Source organism: Erinaceus europaeus, chromosome 12, assembly GCF_950295315.1.
Source record: "Erinaceus europaeus chromosome 12, mEriEur2.1, whole genome shotgun sequence".
Taxonomy (NCBI): Eukaryota; Metazoa; Chordata; class Mammalia; order Eulipotyphla; family Erinaceidae; genus Erinaceus; species Erinaceus europaeus.
Genome location: NC_080173.1, coordinates 65,265,003 through 65,284,676, shown reverse-complemented (window position 1 = coordinate 65,284,676; position 19,674 = coordinate 65,265,003). Strand labels below are relative to the sequence as shown.

Here is a 19,674-nt window from a genome sequence, read left to right as displayed (position 1 = left end):
CTCGGCAGGCGGTCGCGGGATTTCATTTCATTTCCGGTTTCGGATTCTGTGGGCGGAGCGGGAGGAAAGAATGACTGGTCTCTTCACGGTCTCTGATCCGGAACTCAATGTCCTGGTACCCCGGAAGAAGTGGCTTTAGCTCTAGGAGCGAGTTCTTTGTACGGAAGAAAAGGCGAGGGAATCGAGGGAAGGTCCTGTAGGTAGGTCGGCTCTTCAATAGAGAAGGCGAGGGCAGTCTTCTCATTGTGTCTCCAGTTAGTGTTTCTCCCCACTTCATTCTATACCCTCCTTTCAGTTTCTGCTTTATAACTGTCTTCCGTCCTGTTGAAAAAAAGGAACCAAGTTTCTGGGGATGGGAAGATCCAGAATTTCTAGTTTGTAGGTTTGAGCCAGAGCATGTGGTCAGGTAGGAGCTGTATTTGTTTACTGACAAGAGAGAGAAGCAGAGCATTATTCTGGCATATGTGATGCTGGAGATCAAACTTGAGACCTTAAACTTCTATATCCAACACTAGCTATTGCACCACCTCCTGAGTCTTTAGTAACACATGGATGTCCATGCGAGGGTTAAAAATGGGTGCAGACAGGTATAATCATGAGAAAAAATGGGTACTGCTTTTTTTTTTCTGTTAAAATATCTAGTCTCCTATTAAAATGTTTTATGATGTTACACATTCTGCCTACCAGTTAATTAAAAAACTTAGTGTCCTAATTTTAACATAAATGAGAACTAGGAAATACATAAAGTATATACTTCTAAGGCCGTCATCAATACCAGATTATACCCTTTAAAATTCTGATTACATGATTAATAAGCTCTACAAGTATGGTGAGTCAAATACTATGAATACCTTTAGTGATAATTTTTTAAATTTTATACATATATATTGTGTTTTTATTAATGGAGAGACAGGAAAATTGAGAGGGAGATAGGGGAAAAGTGAGTGGTCTGGGAGGTGGTGTAGTGGCGAAAGCAGTGGACTCTCAAGCGTGAAGTCCTGAGTTCAGTGTAAGGCAACATGTACCAGAGTGATATCTGGTTCTTTCTTTCTTTCCTCCTGTCTTCTTCATGAATAAATAAATAAAATTAAAAAAAAAAAGGAAGGCATTCACCCTGCAGGTGGGGACAAGGGGCTTGAACCTGGGTCCTTGCACACTATAACATGTGCATTTAACCAGATGTGCCACCACCTGGCCCCTGTAAAAGATTTTCTGAAAGGATAAAGAATGATTTTTAAAAAATATTCCCTTTTGTTGCCCTTTTTGTTTTATTGTTGTAGTTATTATTGTTGTTATTGATGTCATTGTTGTTGGATAGGACAGAGAGAAATGGAGAGAGGAGAAGACAGAGAGAGGGAGAGAGAGATAGACACCTGCAGACCTGCTTCACCACTTTTGAAGTGACTCCCCTGCAGGTGGGGAGTTGGGGGCTCGAACCGATATTCTTAGGTCGGTCCTTGAGCTTTGCGCCACCTGCGTTTAACCTACTACGCTATCGCCCGACTCCCTGATTTTGTTTTCTTTTTTTATATTTAGTTATTTTCCCTATTGTTGCCCTTGTCTTTTTATTATTATTATTATTGTTGTCATTGATGTCGTCGTTGTTAGCTAGGAAAGAGAGAAATGGAGAGAGGAGGGGAAGATAGAGAAGGGGAGAGAAAGACCTGCTTTACCGCCTGTGAAGCAACTCCCCCAGCAGGTGGGGAGCCAAGGGCTCGAACCGGGATCCTTACGCTGGTCCTTGCGCTTTGCGCCAGGTGCTATCTCCCGACTCCCTGATTTTGCTTTCTATGATAGTAACATTTCTGGTAAACCTAATAGGTTTTAAAACTTTGCAAGAAGGGCTGATAGCATAATTGTTATGCAAAAAGACTTTCATCCTAAAGCTCCAAGGTCCCATATTCAATTCCCAGCACCACCATAAAGGAGCTGAAATGTGCTCTGGTCTCTCTTTCTCTGTTTCTCTTGTTTGTTTTTTTCCTCCAGGGTTGTTGCTGGGACTGTGGCACCACGAATCCACTACTCCTGGAGGCTGTTTTTTCCCTTTTGTTGCCATTGTTGTTTTATCGTCGTTGTTGTGATTGTTATTGTTGTCTTTGCTGTCATTGTTGTTGGATAGGACAGAGAGAAATTGAGAGAGGAAGGGAAGACAGAGAGGGGGAGAGAAAGATAGACACCTGCAGCCCTGCTTCACTGCTTGTGAAGAGACCCCCCTGCAGGTGGGGAGCCAGAGGCACTGGGATCTTTAAGCTGGTCCTTGCACTTTGCACTATGTGCGCTTGTGCTTAACCTGCTGCGCTACCGCTCGACTCTCTCTCTCTGTATCTTTTTCATAAATAAAATATATCTTAAAACTATGCAAAGAATGCGTTTTTCATATGTAAAGTGAAGTTGAGTTCTACACAAGCCTTTTAGACATTAGCCGTCTGTGCCCTGGTCTAGTAAATGTCAGCAGTGCACTTCTCGGGCCCATTACAATCACAACTAGGACCTTCTAGTACCAATTCCCATGATATTGTCAAGACACAGGTAAACATTATATTCCAAAAAAGGGGAACATTATTCTTGGTTTCAGTACATCCTTAGTGAAACAAGGATATAATGACTGAGGGACAGCTTTGTTGGTTCCAAGAACCAGAGAGCTATTCCTCACATTGGGATTCAGAGTTACCTGAATAACTTTACTTCCTTGTAATCTTAAGTCATGGGGCTAGGCAGTGGCACACCTGGCTAAGTTCACACACTATAATGTGCAGGGGCCGGGGTTCAAGCCGCTTGTCCCCACTTGCAGGGGGAAGCTTTACAAGTGATAACGGAGGGCTGTAGGTGTCTATCTCTCTCCCTCTTTATTCCCCCATCCCTTTCAAATTCTCTATCCAATAAATCTTTTCTAGTATACATGAAAGGAAAAACAACAGAACCATAAAATATGAAAAATACTTTGCCTTTTTTCTGTATAACCTCGCAGTTTTAAAATACAGCTATTGCAACTGGAGAGATGACTCAACTGGTAGAGCAAGCATCTTAGCGAGTGGGGAGTTCAAAATGATTCTTGTGGTTTGAAGTGACCTGAAGATGGGAAAAGGGAATGTGGCTGCCTGAGGTTCTCAGTTCAGTCCCCAGCACTACATGTAATGAAATGGTACTCTGGCTTCTCTCTTCTCTCTGCCGTACATTAAACTCTTACATAATAAATTAACATTTTAAAAAATAAATATATCCATATATACTGTCTAGGTGTTTGCTTTGTCCTGATAAGTTTATATGACTTTATTTCCACAAAGTGATGACTTTTTTTTTCCTTTAAGATGCTCTACAGATCCTTCATTATGGAATATTTAACTAATCCCGGTGCACTGAGTTTGGCTGCTGGTGTTGCATGCGGAATGTGCCTGGGCTGGAGCCTACGCGTACGCTTTGGGATGATTCCCAAAACTTCTGTGATTGAGAAAGACAAAGAAACTGGACCAGAAGCAAGCATCTTAGGAGAGAGTGGGGAGTACAAAATGATTCTTGTGGTTCGAAATGACCTGAAGATGGGGAAAGGGAAAGTGGCTGCCCAGTGCTCTCATGCTGCTGTTTCTGCCTACAAGCAAATTCAAAGAAGAAACCCTGATTTGCTCAAACAGTGGGAATATTGTGGCCAGCCCAAAGTTGTGGTCAAAGCCCCTGATGAAGAAACTCTGGTTGAATTACTGACCCATGCAAAAATGTTGGGACTAACTGTAAGTTTAATCCAAGATGCAGGACGTACTCAGATTGCTCCAGGCTCTCGGACTGTCCTAGGAATTGGGCCTGGACCAGCAGACCTAATTGACAAAGTTACTGGTCACCTAAAACTTTACTAGGTGGATTTGTGTATGATGATGGACCTACTATCACAAGTGTTTTAAACTGTCTAAATCTCACAATAAAAGCTGTATATCTTACCCCAGTTACATGAATTCTTGATGAGAACCCATTTGTATGGGGGGAGAGGAGTGTGTGTGTGTGTGTGTGTGTGTTTTGCCTTTTTTTTCCCTTGTTTTGTGTTTTGGTTTTTTTTTTTTTTTTTTTGCCTCAGGGTTAACACTGGGGCTTGGTACCAGTGCTAGGAATCTACTGCTCCTGGATAGGACAGAGAGAAATTGAGAGGGGAGGAGGAGATAGAAAACGAGAGAGAAAGACACCTGCAGTCCTACTTCACTGCTTGTGAAGCGTCCCTCCTCCAGGTGGGGACCCGCAGACTCAACTGCTTCCTTGTGCTTAGTACTACGCTCTTAACTGGGTGCGCTGCCACCCGGCCACCTATATTCTTTTGAATATTTGCTAGAGATGATTACTTTGGGCAAAAACTTAAAAATTAGCTAATGTTTCTGGTGGTTTAAGTGGATAGATGCTGAAGCAAAAGACATTTGAGACAAAACTGAATTAAAAGAGAAAATAGCATTTTCTAAAAAAAAAATAAACACTTCATGTATGATTTCATCCCTCAGTATATTAAAAGATCTTTTCCTTACCCCAAATTATGTTGCAGCCCAGGGAAATAGCTCAGTGGTAGATCTCTGGATTTGTGTATATGAAATCCCAAATTTGATCCCTGGCACCATATATGCCAGAGCTGAACGGTCACTTTCATAAAAATAAATAGATCTGCCCCCCATGCCTGTGGACATTTAATTTTTGACAAGGGGGCTTAAACTTAAATGGAGAAAGAGTCTCTTCAACAAATAGTATTAGGAAAAAGTGGGTTGCAGAATGAAACTGAATCACTACACCTCACCACACACAAAAGTAGATTCCAAAAGGGTCAAGGACTTGGATGTTAGACCAGAAATTATCAAATTGGGGAGTGGGCAGTGGTGCACCTGCTTAAACACACGTAGTATGAAGCACAAGGACCTGAGTAAGGATCTCGGTTCAAGCCCCTGGCCCCCCACCTGCAGGGGTGTAGCTTCACAAACAGTAAAGCAGGTCTGCAGTTGCAGGTGTTTATCCTGTCTTCCTCCACCCTCTCAATTTCTGTCCTACCCCCCAAAAAAAATATATCAAAATACCTAGAGGGAAATATTGGCAGCACTCTTACATCTAAATTTTATAAGCATCTTTTAAAAAATACATACTTTACTTATTTATGGCAGGGATAAGAGGAGAGAGAGAGAACCAGACATAACTCTGGTACATGTGCTGCTGGGGATTGAACACAGGACCTCATGCTTCAGAGTCCAACACTTTATCTACTGTACCACCTCCCGGATCACTAGGCATCTCCAATGATATAAATCTAATTGCAAGGAAGACTAAAATGAAAATAAACCAATGGGACTATATCAAAAAGCTTCAGGTGGTCTGGGAAGTGGCACAAGGGATAGATAAAGCATTGGACTCTCAAACATGAGATCCTGAGTTCAATCCCCAGCAGCACAGGTACAAGTGATGCCTGGTTCTCTCTTTTCCTATCTTTCTCATTAATAAATAAATTAATTCTTAAAAAAAGAAAAACCTCCACAGCAAAAGAAACTACCACCCAAAGAGACTCCTTAAAGAATAGGAGACCCTTTTTACATGCCATACATCAGACAAAAGGCTACTTACCAAAATACATATAAAGAGCTCACCAAGGACAGGGGAGATAGCATAATGGTTATGCAAAGAGAATCTCATGCCTGAGGCTCCAAAGTCCTGGGTTCAATCCTCCTGCATCACCATAAGCCAGAGCTGAGCAGTGCTCTGGTAAAAAAAAAAAAATATATATATATATATATATATATAGAGAGAGAGAGAGAGAGAGAGAAAGGATATGAACAGAATACCAAAGAAGAGATCCAAAAGGGCAACAGACATATGAAAAAATGCTCCAAGTCATCAATTATCAGAGAAATGCAAATAAAGACAATGAGATACCACCTCATCCCAGTAAGAATGTCATATATCAGAAAAGAAAGCAACAACAAATGCTGAAATGATTGTGGACAAAGGAACCCTCCTGCAGTGCTGGTGAGAACATAAATTGGTCCAACCCCTGTAAGAGAACAGTCTGGAGAACTTTCAGAAGGCTAGAAATGGACCTACCTTAAGACCCGCAATTCCTTTCCTGGGGATATATCCTAAGGAACCAAACACACCCATCCAAAAAGATGTGTATACCTATGTTCATAGCAGCCAGGGACTCGAGCCCAGATCCTTGCGCTTAGTACTATGTGCGCTTAATTGGTGCCCAAAGCCCACACCCCCCTTTTATTTTCTAGTAGCTTTTTAAATATATATTTTTTTAAATTAATATTTATTTATTCCCTTTTGTTGCCCTTGTTGTTTTATTGTTATAGTTATTATTGTTATCGACATCATCATTGTTGGTAGGACAGAGAGAAATGGAGAGAGGAGGGGAAGACAGAAAGAGGGAGGGAAAGACACCTGCAGACCGGCTTCAGCGCCTGTGAAGTGACTCCCCTACACGTGGGGAGCCGGGGGGCTCCAACCAGGGTCCTAAGCCTGTTCTTTGTGCTTTGCGCCACGTGTGCTTAACCCCTGCGCTACCGCCCGACTCCCAATATTTTATTTTAATCAGAGAGATAGTGGTCTTGGAGCTGGTGCAGTGGATAAAAGCATTAGACTCTCAAGCATGAGGTCCTGAGTTCAATCCCTGGTGGCACATACCAAAGTAATGTCTGGTTCTTTCTCTTTCTCCTTTTTCATTAATATATAAAGAAAATCTTTTTAAAAAATCAGGGGATGGGGGTAGATAGCATAATGGTTATGCAAAGAGACTCTCATGCCTGAGGCTCTTTTCATCCTAGGTTCAATCCTTTGCACCACCGTAAACCAGAGCTGAGCAGTGCTCTGGTGTTTCTCTCTGTGTCTTTCTCTCTCTGCATCTCTCTCAATAAATAAATAAATAAATAAATATTTTTTAAATCAGGGATGGCACGAAGCACAAGGACCGGCATAATTAACCTGGTTCAAGCCCTCATCTCCCCACCTGCACAAGGGTGGTCACTTCACAGGGGGTAATGTAGGTACAAGGATCCTGGTTGGAGCCCCAGACTCCTCACCTGCAGGAGGTCGCTTTGCAAGCAGTAAAGCAGGTCCGCAGGTGTTTATCTTTCTCTCCCCTTCTCTGCCTTCTCTCGATTTCTCTCTGTCCTATCAACAGCAGCAACAACAACAATAATAACAACAACAGTGATAAACAGCAAGGACAACAAAAGGGAAAAAATGGCCTCAAGGAGCAGTGGATTCATGGTGTAGGCACTGAGCCCCAGCAATAACCCTGGAGGCCAAAAAAAAAAAAATCAGGGGCCAGATGATGGTGCTCCCGGTTGAGCGCACATGTTAAAATGCTCAAGGACCTGGGTTATGAGCCATTGGTCCCCACCTGCAGAGAGAAAGTTTCATGAGTGGTGAAGCAGAGTTGCAGGTGTCTCTCTGTCTCTCTCCCTCTTATCACCTCCTTCCTTCTTGATTTCTGATTGTCTCTAAAAACCATAATTAAAAAAATAAATAAAATCAGAGGGGACTAGGCAGTGGTGCACCAGGTTAAGAGCATATAGTATGCAGTTCAAGGACCCACACAAGGATCCAGGTCTCCAGGGGGGTCCCTTTGCAAACAAGAAGCAGATCTGCAGGTGTGTCTCTGTCACTCACTCTTTAATTCCCCCTTCCCTCTCAACTTCTGTCTGTCCTATCTAATAAAATGAAAATTGGCTGCCAGAAGCCCTGAGCCCTAGCGATAATCCTGGAGGCAAAAACAAAACAAACAAACAAACAAACAAAAAACAGAGAGATATAGAAAGATCAGAGCACTGCTTAGCACTGGCTTATGGTGGTGCTGAGGACTGAATTTGAATCTGAAGCCTCAGGCATGAAAGACTTTTTGCATAACCATTTCTGTGTGTGTGTTGTATGCTTTACATTGGGTAGTTCTCCCCCGCCAAGAGAATTGCATCAGTCCTGTTAATTTCGCCAGCCCGTTTGGCCCCGCTTCTAGGAAATCCACCAGAGTTGCAGAGTGACAGAGTTCGAGAGGGTTCCTGAGTTCGAGAGTGCGAGAGTTTCAGAGGGTTCCCGAGTACGAGAGAGTTCAAGAGTGCCAGAGTTCCGGAGTGCCAGAGTTGGAGGGTTCCTGAGTTCGAGAGTAAGAGAGAGAGTGCTTGCGCCGCCGCAAAGAGACAGCAGAGTTCTGTTTGGTGATTAGTTTGTCTTAGTTTATGAATCTTTGTTCCTGAATAAAGAAATACAGCTGCCCCGCCCAGCCGTTGTCTCCGCGTCTCTGTTACCCGCCTGTGAAGCCAACCTGCCGGCAAGAGCCTTCCGAAATTTTAACAACAGTGTGTGTGTGTGTGTGTGTGTGTGTGTGTGTGTGTGTGTGTGTATATATATATATATATTTTTTTTTTTACCTCCAGGGGATGGTTATCACTGGGGATGGTTGCCTGCATTATAAATCCACTGTCCTTGGAGACCATTCCCCCCCCCCATTGTTGCCATTGTTGTTGGATAGGACAGAGAGAAATTGAGAGAAGAAGGGAAGATAGAGAGGGGAAGAGAAAGATAGACACCTGCAGACCTGCTTTACTGCTTGCAAAGCGACCTCCTGCAGGTGAGGAGTCTGGGGCTCCAACCGGGATCCTTGCACTTTGCTCTATGTGAGCTTAACTGCCCAGCCCCATATATATGTTTTATTTTACCAGAGCATTGCTCAGCTCTGGCTTATGGTGGTATAAGAGATTGAACCTGGGACTTCAGAGCCTCAAGCATGAAAGTCTTTTTGCATAACCATTATGCTGTCTTCCCCCATCTTCAAATCTTGTGTCTTGTTTTGTTTTTAATTTATGGGATTGGGGAGATAGTACAGTGGCTATTCAAAAAGACTTTTTACAAAACTATTTTGTTGCAGGTTCAAGAATCAAAGCCAATGGATGGAGTCAACAAGGAAGAACCTTCTTAATGTTAACCAGCTACAGAAAGAACATGTGGCAGAGTGCTGACCTGGGAGAGTGGCTCTGCACATAGGTTCTGAGGCAGAAAGGCTTCAGGTTAAGAAAGAGCATGTATTCTTTTTTTGAAAAATTTTTTAAATATTTATTTTCACTTTTGTTGCCCTTGTAGTTATTATTGTTGTTGTTATTGATGTCGTTGTTAGATAGGACAGAGAGAAATGGAGAGAGGAGAGGAAGACGGGGGGGGGGAGGAGGGAAAGAAAGATAAACACCTGCAGACCTGCTTCACCACCTGTGAAGCGACTCCCCGGCAGGTGGGAAGCTGGGGGCTCGAACCAGGATTCTTGAGTTGGTCCTTGCGCTTCGCGCCACGTGCACTTAGCCCACTGTGCTACCGTCTGACTCCCAAGAGCATGTATTCTTACAGAATTCTGGGCCCTGAACAAAGGGGAGGTACAGCTTATATAGGGTGCTGCAAGCTAAGAGCAGAAAGCATTCTCACAAAATAAATAAATAAATAAATAAATAAAGCATTCTCATAGAAGCAGAGGCTGCAAGGTTTAAGGGGGTGGTACTTGTACCCATTGCTCTGGGTCTGATTGCCTAGTTACTGTTATCTTTTCCTGCATAGCTGTGTCTGGGGAAAATTTAGCCTCAGGACTTAGAAGCTTCATGACCTATTAGGATTCTTCTAGCGTTTGCCCTTCTTCCGTAGCCAGTCAACAGCATCAGGTTGAGCCTGATGTAAAGTTTCGAGACCTCCTTTGAATCTGGAGAGGTGGCAGTCATTGACTATGTGGGTCATAGTCTGTCTGTAGCCACAGGGGCAGTTCGGGTCGTCTCTGGCTCCCCAGCGATGGAACTTAGCGGCGCACCGGCCATGGCCTGTTCGATAGCGATTGAGGAGGGCCCAATCATAACGTGCTAGGTCAAAGCCGGGTTGACGCTTGCAGGGGTCTGTGATGAGGTGTTTGTTCTTTACCTCAGCTGACTGCCAACTCTGTTTCCAAGAGTCTGGAACAGAGAAGTTCAGTGTAGGCGTAGGGGACCAGATTGGGTGACGAGACGTCAAGCGTTGGACAGGGTGGGCGAAGATATCCGCGTATATTGGCAGGTCCGGTCGAGCGTAGACGTGGGAAATGAACTTAGATGACGCCGCATCCCGACGAATATCTGGCGGGGCGATGTTGCTAAGAACTGGCAGCCATGGAACCGGGGTGGAACGGATGGTTCCAGAAATTATCCTCATGGAGGAATATGATTTGGAATCGACCAAGTGGGCATGGGGGCTACGGAACCATACTGGGGCACAGTATTCTGCAGTGGAATAGCATAATGCCAGAGATGATGATCGTAGTGTGGAAGCGCTCGCGCCCCATGAGGAGCTGGCCAGTCTTGCAATGATGTGATTCCTCGCACCCACCTTTGCTGCAGTTTTTATGAGATGTTCGTGAAATGACAGAGTGCGATCGAGAGTAATGCCAAGATAGACTGGCTGGGCTTCATGCCAGATTCTCGTATCGCCAAGCTGCACATTAAGCTCACGCGAGGCCGAGGCATGGTGTAGATGGAAAACAGATGATACCGTTTTTGCAGTGCTAGGGATTAGTCACCATTTTTTACAGTAATCAGATATCAGAGACATGTCTTTCGTGAGTGTTTCCTCAAGGATGTCGAACTTGGATGCCTGAGTTGCACAGCAGGTGTCATCGGCGTAGATGAACTTCCTTGAAGAACCTGTTAGGATAAGATACACCACTAGGGTGTGTGTGTGTGTGGGAGGGTGTCTTTCTCAAGGTATCCTGTTATCTGGGGCTTCTCTCCTCCCTACAGTTTGGTTAATTAACTCTTTTATTTTTTTGCCTGTAATTCTCTATTTAATTTTTACTTATTGTTATTATTACTATTTTACCAGATCACTGCTCAGCTCTGGTTTATGGTGTTGCGGGGGATTGAAACTGAGCCTTTGGAACAGCAGGCACGAGAGTCTCTTTTGCATAACCATTATGTTATCCTTCCTTCCTTCCTTCCTTCTTTCCTTCCTTTCTTCCTTCCATCCTTTCTGATAGAGGCAGGGGGAGAGAGAATGAGAGACATCAATCCACTGGGGCTTTAACCCAGGTACTCATGCATGGTAACATGTGAGCTATACTAGAGGTGCCAACACCCAGTTCCTGAATATAAATTTGCATTCTAACAGTCACTGTTTTTGTTTTTTTTTTTAATATTTTATCTTTATTTTACTTTTTAGAAAGATGGAGAGAGAGAGAGAGAGACCAAGACCAGAGCAGTGCTCAGTTCGGGTTTATGGTTGTACAGGGGACTGAACCTGGGTCTTTGGAGCCTCAGACATAAGAGTCTGTTTGCATAACCATTATGCTATTCCCCCCCCACCATCACTGTTTCTTTACTGTAACTTAAGGAACAGACTAGCACCTTTCCCTTTTGATCCAGTACACACTTAACTCTGCTATTTCAATATTTACATTGTACCAGTTGCCTAGAACATGAAGTTCACAACTCCCAAAAGCTAAATAGTTTTCCTGATGTATAAATTCATGTCTAAATTCATGTTTCCCTTAGAACTGTGGAGTACCAGAGGAAACTCTTGATAGCAGACACATGCTAAGTGCCTCTTCATGGCTGACTTTAACAGTTAGCATTAATTAGCAGCTAACTTTAGTCTGACAGTATGGCAGTAACTTTTAGGTCAGTCTGGGCAAAACATTAAAGACTATGAGTATTTGATATTTAAAGTTTCTGTGATTTGTCTTATGTTGGTTAAGTATGACAGCACAAGAGAAATTCCAACTGTGATGATGCCACAATAGCAACTGTTTCTAAAATAAGAGGTTGATATTATACTCAGAGGTGATGAAACAGCATGTAACTAAATTGAAGAGAACTCAATCCTAAATACATGATTCAGCTTCAGGTTACTTCTAAGTCTTGCCTCAGAGACTGAAGTTTCCATATTCAAAGAGTGCATTCCAGCAGAATGTCCTTTTTGTGACAGGCTCAACTGTAATAACTCATGAATTGGTATACAAATTGGAATGATTATGGAATTCTTATCAACTCAGAATTTTATTGGCACCTGAGGAGATAAGAAAAGACTTTAATGACTGAGATTTTGGAGTATCACATTCAATCCCTGTACCACCATAAGTCAGAGCTGAGCCATGCTCTAGTTTAAAATTTTTAATTGGACTCAATATTTTAGAAAAATACTTTCTTTATTTATTGAATAATAAAGCAATACAGATTTTTTGATTGGATAATAAATCAAAAAGGAAGGAGGTGATAGAGAGAGGGAGAGAGACAGAGAGACACCTGCAGCACTGCTTAACTACTCAAAAAGCTTTCCCCCTGCAGGTGGGGACTGATGGCACTAACCCTATTCTTTCCACTTTGTAACATGTGTACTCAACTAGGTGCGGCCCCTGTACTCATAATCTTATTATTTTATTTTTTAAAATTAAGTCAGACACATTTAAAAAATTTTTTTATATTTATTTATTTATTTTCCCTTTTGATGCCCTTGCTTCTCATTGTTGTTGTAGTTACTATTGTCGTCATTGTTGTATAGGAGAGAAATGGAGAGAGGAGGGGAAGACAGAGAGGGGGAGAGAAAGACAGACACCTGCAGACCTGATTCACCGCTTGTGAAGCGACTCCTCTGCAGGTGGGGAGCCGGGGGCTCGAACCAGGATCCTTATGCAGGTCCTTATGCGCTTTGTGCCACATGCACTTAACCTGCTGCGCCACCGCCCGACTCCCAGACACATTGTTTTTTAAACACATTTTTTATTATCTTTATTCGATAGAGACAGTCAGAAATCGAGAGAGAAAGGGGAGATAGAGAGGGAAAGAAACAGAGAGACACCTGCAGCCCTGCTTCACCACTTGCAAAGCTTTCTCTCTGCAGGTAGGGACCATTGGCTCAAACCCTGGTCATTATGCACTGTAATATGTGCGCTCAACCAGATGCGCCACCACCTGGCCTCTAATCTTACAATCTTCAAAGTACATTCTGCAGTCTCTGGGGTTTATCAGATACTTCTGGGTGCTAAAGGTTTTTTTTTTAAATATTTGTAGTAATTTTTATGTATGGCTTTTTTGTTTTAATTTTATAAGTGACTTAATATTGATTTACAAAATTATAAGATAATAAGGGTACAATTCTGCACCATTCCCACCACTAGAGTACTGTATCCCCGTTCCCTCCATTCTTCTTCTAGCGTTTCTAGCGTTTGCCCTTCTTCCGTAGCCACTCAACAGCATCAGGTTGAGCCTGATGTAAAGTTTCGAGACCTCCTTTGAATCTGGAGAGGTGGCAGTCGTTGACTGTGTGGGTCATAGTCTGTCTGTAGCCACAGGGGCAGTTCGGGTCATCTCTGGCTCCCCAGCGATGGAACATAGCGGCGCACCGGCCATGGCCTGTTCGATAGCGATTGAGGAGGGCCCAATCATAATGTGCTAGGTCAAAGCCGGGTTGACGCTTGCAGGGGTCTGTGATGAGGTGTTTGTTCTTTACCTCAGCTGACTGCCAACTCTGTTTCCAAGAGACTGGAACAGAGAAGTTCAGTGTAGGCGTAGGGGACCAGATTGGGTGACGAGACGTCAAGCGTTGGACAGGGTGGGTGAAGATATCCGCGTATATTGGCAGGTCCGGTCGAGCATAGACGTGGGAAATGAACTTAGATGATGCCGCATCCCGACGAATATCTGGCGGGGCGATGTTGCTAAGAACTGGCAGCCATGGAACCGGGGTGGAGCGGATGGTTCCAGAAATTATCCTCATGGAGGAATATGATTTGGAATCGACCAAGTGGACATGGGGGCTACGGAACCATACTGGGGCACAGTATTCTGCAGTAGAATAGCATAATGCCCTCCATTGGAAGCTATAGTAGTTCTCCCTAAGTCACAGATATGGGTTTACTATTAATTCTGTAACTATCTGTTCATAATAACTATCACATTTTTCTTTTCCACTGAGTTGAAATTTGCAATATAAAAGCAGTGGTGGGTAAAACTATGGTATCTCACAAATCAAGGTGGTGCACTTCCCATACAAATAATTAATTATTATTATTTTGCCTCCAGGGTTATTGCTGGGGCTCAGCGCCTGCACTGTGAATCCAGTGCTCCTGTGGCCATTTTCCCCATTTTTTGCCCTTGTTGTTGTCTTATTATTCTTGTTGTTGTCATTGCTGCTGTTGTTGTTGGATAGGGCAGAAAGAAGTCGAGAGAGGAGGGGAGACAGAAACGGGAATAGATACACACCTGTATACCTGCTTTACCACCTATGAAGCAACACCCCCTGCAGGTGGGGAGCCAGGGGCTCGAACTGGCATGCTGCTTGCGCTTTGTGCAACGTGGGCTTAACCCACTGTTCTGCTGCCTGACCCCTGACCCCCAATTTTTTTTTTAAACCAGATCACTGTTTAGCACTGGCTTATGGTGGTGCAGAGGATTGAACTTGGAACTTTGGAGCCTCAGTCATGAGAGCCTCTTTGCATAAACATTACACCATCAACACCCTTCCCCCATACAAATAATTTTTAGTTTTCACTGTTCTAGACTCCAGGTTAAGAGAAGTTTCACTTTGGGGTGGGGTGCTGGTGCACCTGATTGAGTGCACGTTATGATTCACAAGCATCCGAGTTTAAGCCTCAGGTCCCCACCTGCAGGGGGAAAGCTTTGTGAGTGGTGAAGCAGTTCTACAGGTGTCCCTGTTCCTCTTTTTATTTTTTAAATTATTTTTATTTATTATTGAATAGAGACTGAGAGAAATTGAGAGTGATGGGGGAGATAGGAAGAGAGAGAGACAAGAGAGACACCTGCAGCTGTATTTCACGCTTGTGAATATTTCACCTGCAGGTTGGGGCAGGCGCTTTGTGCCCTGGAGAGTGTGTGCATTTACCTAGGTGCACCACTGCCTTGCCCGTCTTCTTCTTTATCTCCACCTCCCCTCTCAATTTCTATCACTATTCAATCAATCAATCAATCAATGGGCCAGTGGTGGCATACATGGTTAAGTGCACATATTACAGTGTACAAGGACCCATGTTCAAGCCCCTGCCGGTAGAGAGCCAGGATCTTGAACCCGGATACTTACACACTTGTTCTTCTGATTTGTGCCACATGCACTTAACGCAGTGTGCTACCGCCTGACTCTCTCTTTTTAAAAATTATTTTCATTTATTTATTTGATACAGAGAAATTGGCAGCTCTTTTATTTCTTACACTGTTTTGTCTTCCTGGTGTTAAACAACAACAATAAAAAATAAAAAAAAAATCAGTCCAGTAGTTTTCCTTTCTTTTTTTATTTTTGAAACACAAAGACCTTATTTTATTCCCTGCTTTACATTCACTTCTGAATCTGGGACTTTCTTAATCTCCATGGTATGACAATCAGATTTCAGGCTGAAACATTCAAAAAGAAATCATTGCTAAGTCTTCTACTGCATATCCAAATACCACGATAACCAGCAGTATTATGTAGGAGAAAGAAAACATCTTGCAATGAAAGGTTCCCCAATTGCATGGAGGACAGGCCAGTGGGTGCGCTGTCCCTGCATTGGAGTCAACCTAGGGCACTAGAGACATAACGAATCAGGACGAAGCTTTGCCGAATTGAAAGCTCTTTTATTTGGGCAGTCCAGATTGGGTGTAGGGTGTGGCCAATCCACCGCATGCTTAGTTTTGCCTGATTGGTGTATCTTGTAACCCACCACCCTGTAAGTAAGGGAGTATGCCCCGCCCATCTTGAAGGGTATATAAGGGGCTTTCTAAGGCAGAGGGCTCATTTGCCTGGCAGGAGGCCACTAGCATAGTCTCGTGTCCTCCCTGCCCTCCCTGCCGTTTTGGACTGAGACTCATTCTTCGGATCTGCTAAACCCTGCCTGAGCTGTAAGCCAGAGTTGACTGAAGCCCGCTCCTGAGTAGTTCTGTGGTGTGTGTGTGTGTGTGTGTGTGTGTGTGTGTGTGTGTGTGTGTGTGTGTGTGTGTTGGTGGAGGGGGGGAGGCATCGGAGGCGAAGATGTCGGAACGGAAGGTTTTGAACAAATACTACCCTCCCGACTTTGACCCGTCCAAGATCCCCAAGCTCTCAGGCTCCCCAAGGACAGACAGTACGTGGTCCGGCTGATGGCCCCCTTCAACATGAGGTGCAAGACATGTGGCGAGTACATCTCCAAAGGGAAGAAGTTCAACGCGCGCAAGGAGACGGTGCAGAAGGAGGTCTACCTGGGCCTGCCCATCTTCCGCTTCTATATCAAGTGCACGCGCTGCCTGGCCGAGATCGCCTTCCAGACAGACCCCGAGAACTCGGACTACACCGCGGAGCACGGAGCCACGCGCAACTTCCAGGTCCAGAAGCTCCTGGAGGAGGAGGAGAAGCGAGTCCGGAAGCAGAGAGACGACGAGGAGCTCCACAACCCCGTGAAGGTGCTGGAGAACCGCACCAAGGACTCCAAGCTGGAGATGGACATTCTGGAGAACTTGCAGGAGCTCAAGGACCTGAACCAGCGCCAGGCCCACGTGGACTTCGAGGCCATGCTGCGCCAGCACCGCCTGGGACACGAGGAGCAGCAGCAGCAGCAGGAGGAGGACGAGCGTGAGGCGGCGGCCTTGGTGGGAGAGTCTCGCAAACGACGGAGGCTTCTGGAAGATTGTGACTCGGAGGAAGGTGCCGCCACAGCTCGTGCCTGGGCCCGCTCGGCTCGCCGGCCCAACCGCACCGCCAGCCTGCATGAGGCCCCCATGGCCAAGAGGAAGGCGCAGACCTGGGAGCGCAGTGTGGGCACCCTCGGTGGCCCATCCCGGCTGTCAGGCCTGGCTGTGGTGAAGAAAGCAGACCTGGCCAAAAGCCCCGCTCAGTCCTGGGAGGCAGCCACGACTCGTCCCCTGAACAATGGGCAGGCCTCAGTTGCTGTGCCCCAGACTCCTGCCACTTCCTCCTTGAGCCAGCTGGGCGCATATTCGGACAGTGAAGAGCACTGTGGCAGCTACTGAGCGCCTCCTGCAGACACAGGGGAGGGACCATAGCTGCGCTCTGGACCGGCACAAGTAGCCTCCAGGAACTTGGGGTCCCCAGCCCCCTCCATCCCGCAGCACAGATACAGGATCCAGGCCTCCAGCAGCCCCCAACACTGCCCTGTGGAGGCCTCAAGAAGAGGGGGAGATAGAGAGAAAGAGACTGTGAGACACCTGTAACACTGCTTCATAACTCATGAAGCCTTCCCCTACCAGGTGGGGTCTGAGGGTTTGAACTTGAGTCCTTGTACTATGCTCAACCAGGTTCGCCACCATTCGGTCCCCACCTGACCGTTTAGTTTCATTTTTTTTTTAAATGAATTTCCATATGAGAGATAGCATCTCCCATATGAGTTATTTATTTTTTATTGTCTTGATTCTCAGAATTTGTCTTTTTAAAAATTGTTGTAGCTTTGGGAGTATGGACCGACCAGTCAACGCCCATGTTCAGCGGGGAAGCAATTACAGAAGCCAGACCTTCTACCTTCTGCAACCCACAATGACCCTGGGTCCATGCTCCCAGAGGGATAGAGAGTGGGAAAGCTATCGGGGGAGGGGGTGGGATATGGAGATTGGGTGGTGGGAATTGTGTGGAGTTGTACCCCTCCTACCCTATGGTTTTGTTAATTAATCCTTTCTTAAATAAAAAAAATAATAATAATAAAAAAAAAGAAAAAATTGTTGTAGCTATTATTATTATTATGGTGTTGTTATTGTTGTAATTGTTGGATAGGACAGAGAGAAATGGAGAGAGGAGGGGCAGACAGAGAGTGGGAGAGAAATATAGATACCTGCAGATCTGCTTCACTGCATGTGAAGCGACTCCTTTGCAGTTGGGGAGCAGGGGCTTGAACCCTGGAACCTATCGCTGGCCTTGTGCTTCTCGTCATGTGTGCTTAACCAGTGGCACTACCACCGCCCCCCCCATTAATTTTATTTTCTATCCAAAATAAATATATAAATTGCACAATGTCATTTTTCACTTTTTAAAAAAATTATCTTTATAAGATAGAAACAGCTAGATATCTAGAGTAAGTGGTGACAGAGAGGAGAGGGAGAAAGATAGATAGATACCTGCAGTCCTGCTTCACCACTTGCAAAGCTTTCTCTCTGCAGTTGGGGAGGGCTTGAACCTGGGTTCTTGCACATTATAACGTGCGCTCAACCAGGTGTGCCACCACCGGCCCCTCATTTTTCACTTAAATTTTTTTTAACAAATTATTTATTATTGCATAAAGACAGAGAAATTGAGAGGGGAGGGAGGGGGAGAAGGAGAGAGACGGAGAGACAGAGACACACTTGCAGCCCTGCTTCACTCGTGAAGCTTTACCCCTGCAGGTGCGGATCAGAGGCTTGAACCTGGGTCCTTGCATGCTATAATGTGTGTCATTAACCAGGTGCGCCACTGCCTGGCTCCTATTTTTCACTTGTTTTTAGAAAATCAGGTCAATTCATAATCGTTTATGGTAACATGCAATGAATTTACTTTTGTTAATTGTAGCTGCTTACTTGGAGATCTTACTAGTGTGTAAGGAATGTGGAGAACTGGGGGGAAATAGTGTATATGTTTACAGATTTTCATGTTTTAGGCACCAGAGATCCTAAATTCAATCCTTGGCACTGCCATAAGCCAGAGCTGACTAGTGCTCTGGTTAAAAAGAAAAAAACAATCTAAAGCAATGTTGAAGTAAGTCATCAACAAGTATCAGTAGGTTGAAGACCATTTAAAAAAGTGTGTTTGGGAGCTAGGGAAATAGCATCATCGTTATGCAAAAATGCCGGGATAGCCTGAGGGTGCTTCTTCCCGAGCAGTTGCTCTCTGGGTTGGAGAGAACTTGACTGGAGTCAACCTAGGCTGCTGCGTGGGAGAGGGATCAGGAACTGTGCCTGGCTAGCATCACAGAAGAGAGACTCTGGGACTCTGAGAGCAGGAAGGCAATCCAATGTGTGTTTAATCAGAGAGAATCTGTATTTATACTCGCCAAGAAGGAAATAGTAGGGTGGAAAACAGGATGTGACCTAGAGAGGGTGGAGCTAAAAGAGAGTGCAAACCAGTGAGATTAAACCAGTGCCCTGCAGGCAGGGCGGTTCTCAGGTAAAGCAGTTATTATGTATAATAGACCACAGCATAAAGCAATGCAACAGAAGGGGTCTTAGAAGCAAAATTAGAAGCAGACCAACACAAAAACACTTTCCTGTCTGATCCACCAGTGTTCTGGGGTTTAATCCCCAGCAACAGCATAAACCAGAGTTGAGCAGTAAAAACAATCAAACAACCAGTTTATACCTCCTAAAATTTCCTGTTTCTGTTTTAGTGCTAAGAAGTCTCAATACTATTGCATTTTGTTTTCAGTTCCTTTTCTTAGGCTACTATGCTATCTTCAGAATGTTAGGAAAGAGTACTTAAAAATAGTTTGTGGGGCCAGGTAGTGGCGCAACAGGTTAAGCACACCTGGCGGGAAGTATAAGGACTGGTGTAAGGATCCAGGCTGGAGCCCCCTGGCTCCACACCTGCAGGGGGTTCGCTTCACAAGCAGAGAAGCAGGTCTGTAGGTATTTTTCTCTCCCCTCTCTGTCTTTCTCTCCTCACTCGGTTTCTCTCTATCCTGTACAACAACAATGGCAACAATAACTATAACAACAAGGGCAACAAAGCTGGGAAAAGATGTCCTCCAGGTGCGGTGGATTCTTAGTGAAGGCACGGAGCCCCATT

The 19,674-nt window shown here is 44.6% G+C and overlaps 1 protein-coding gene and 1 pseudogene across 1 annotated transcript; both read left to right on the top strand.

Annotated features, from left to right (window-relative positions):
* The first annotated feature begins 63 nt into the window (after nucleotides 1-63).
* PTRH2 (peptidyl-tRNA hydrolase 2) lies at nucleotides 64-3,929 on the top strand. Its single transcript, XM_007533654.3, has 2 exons — nucleotides 64-200; nucleotides 3,309-3,929. The coding sequence occupies exon 2, from the start codon at nucleotides 3,309-3,311 to the stop codon at nucleotides 3,846-3,848; it is 540 nt and encodes a 179-aa protein (XP_007533716.1). The 5' UTR covers nucleotides 64-200; the 3' UTR covers nucleotides 3,849-3,929.
* Nucleotides 3,930-15,784: 11,855 nt separating this feature from the next.
* LOC103123039 (splicing factor YJU2-like) lies at nucleotides 15,785-16,955 on the top strand (annotated as a pseudogene).
* The last annotated feature ends 2,719 nt before the right edge of the window (nucleotides 16,956-19,674 follow it).

What these genes read in the sequence shown, in the direction of transcription:
- PTRH2 (XM_007533654.3), top strand. Translation starts at nt 3,309, where the DNA reads ATGCTCTACAGATCCTTCATTATGGAATATTTAACTAATCCCGGTGCA.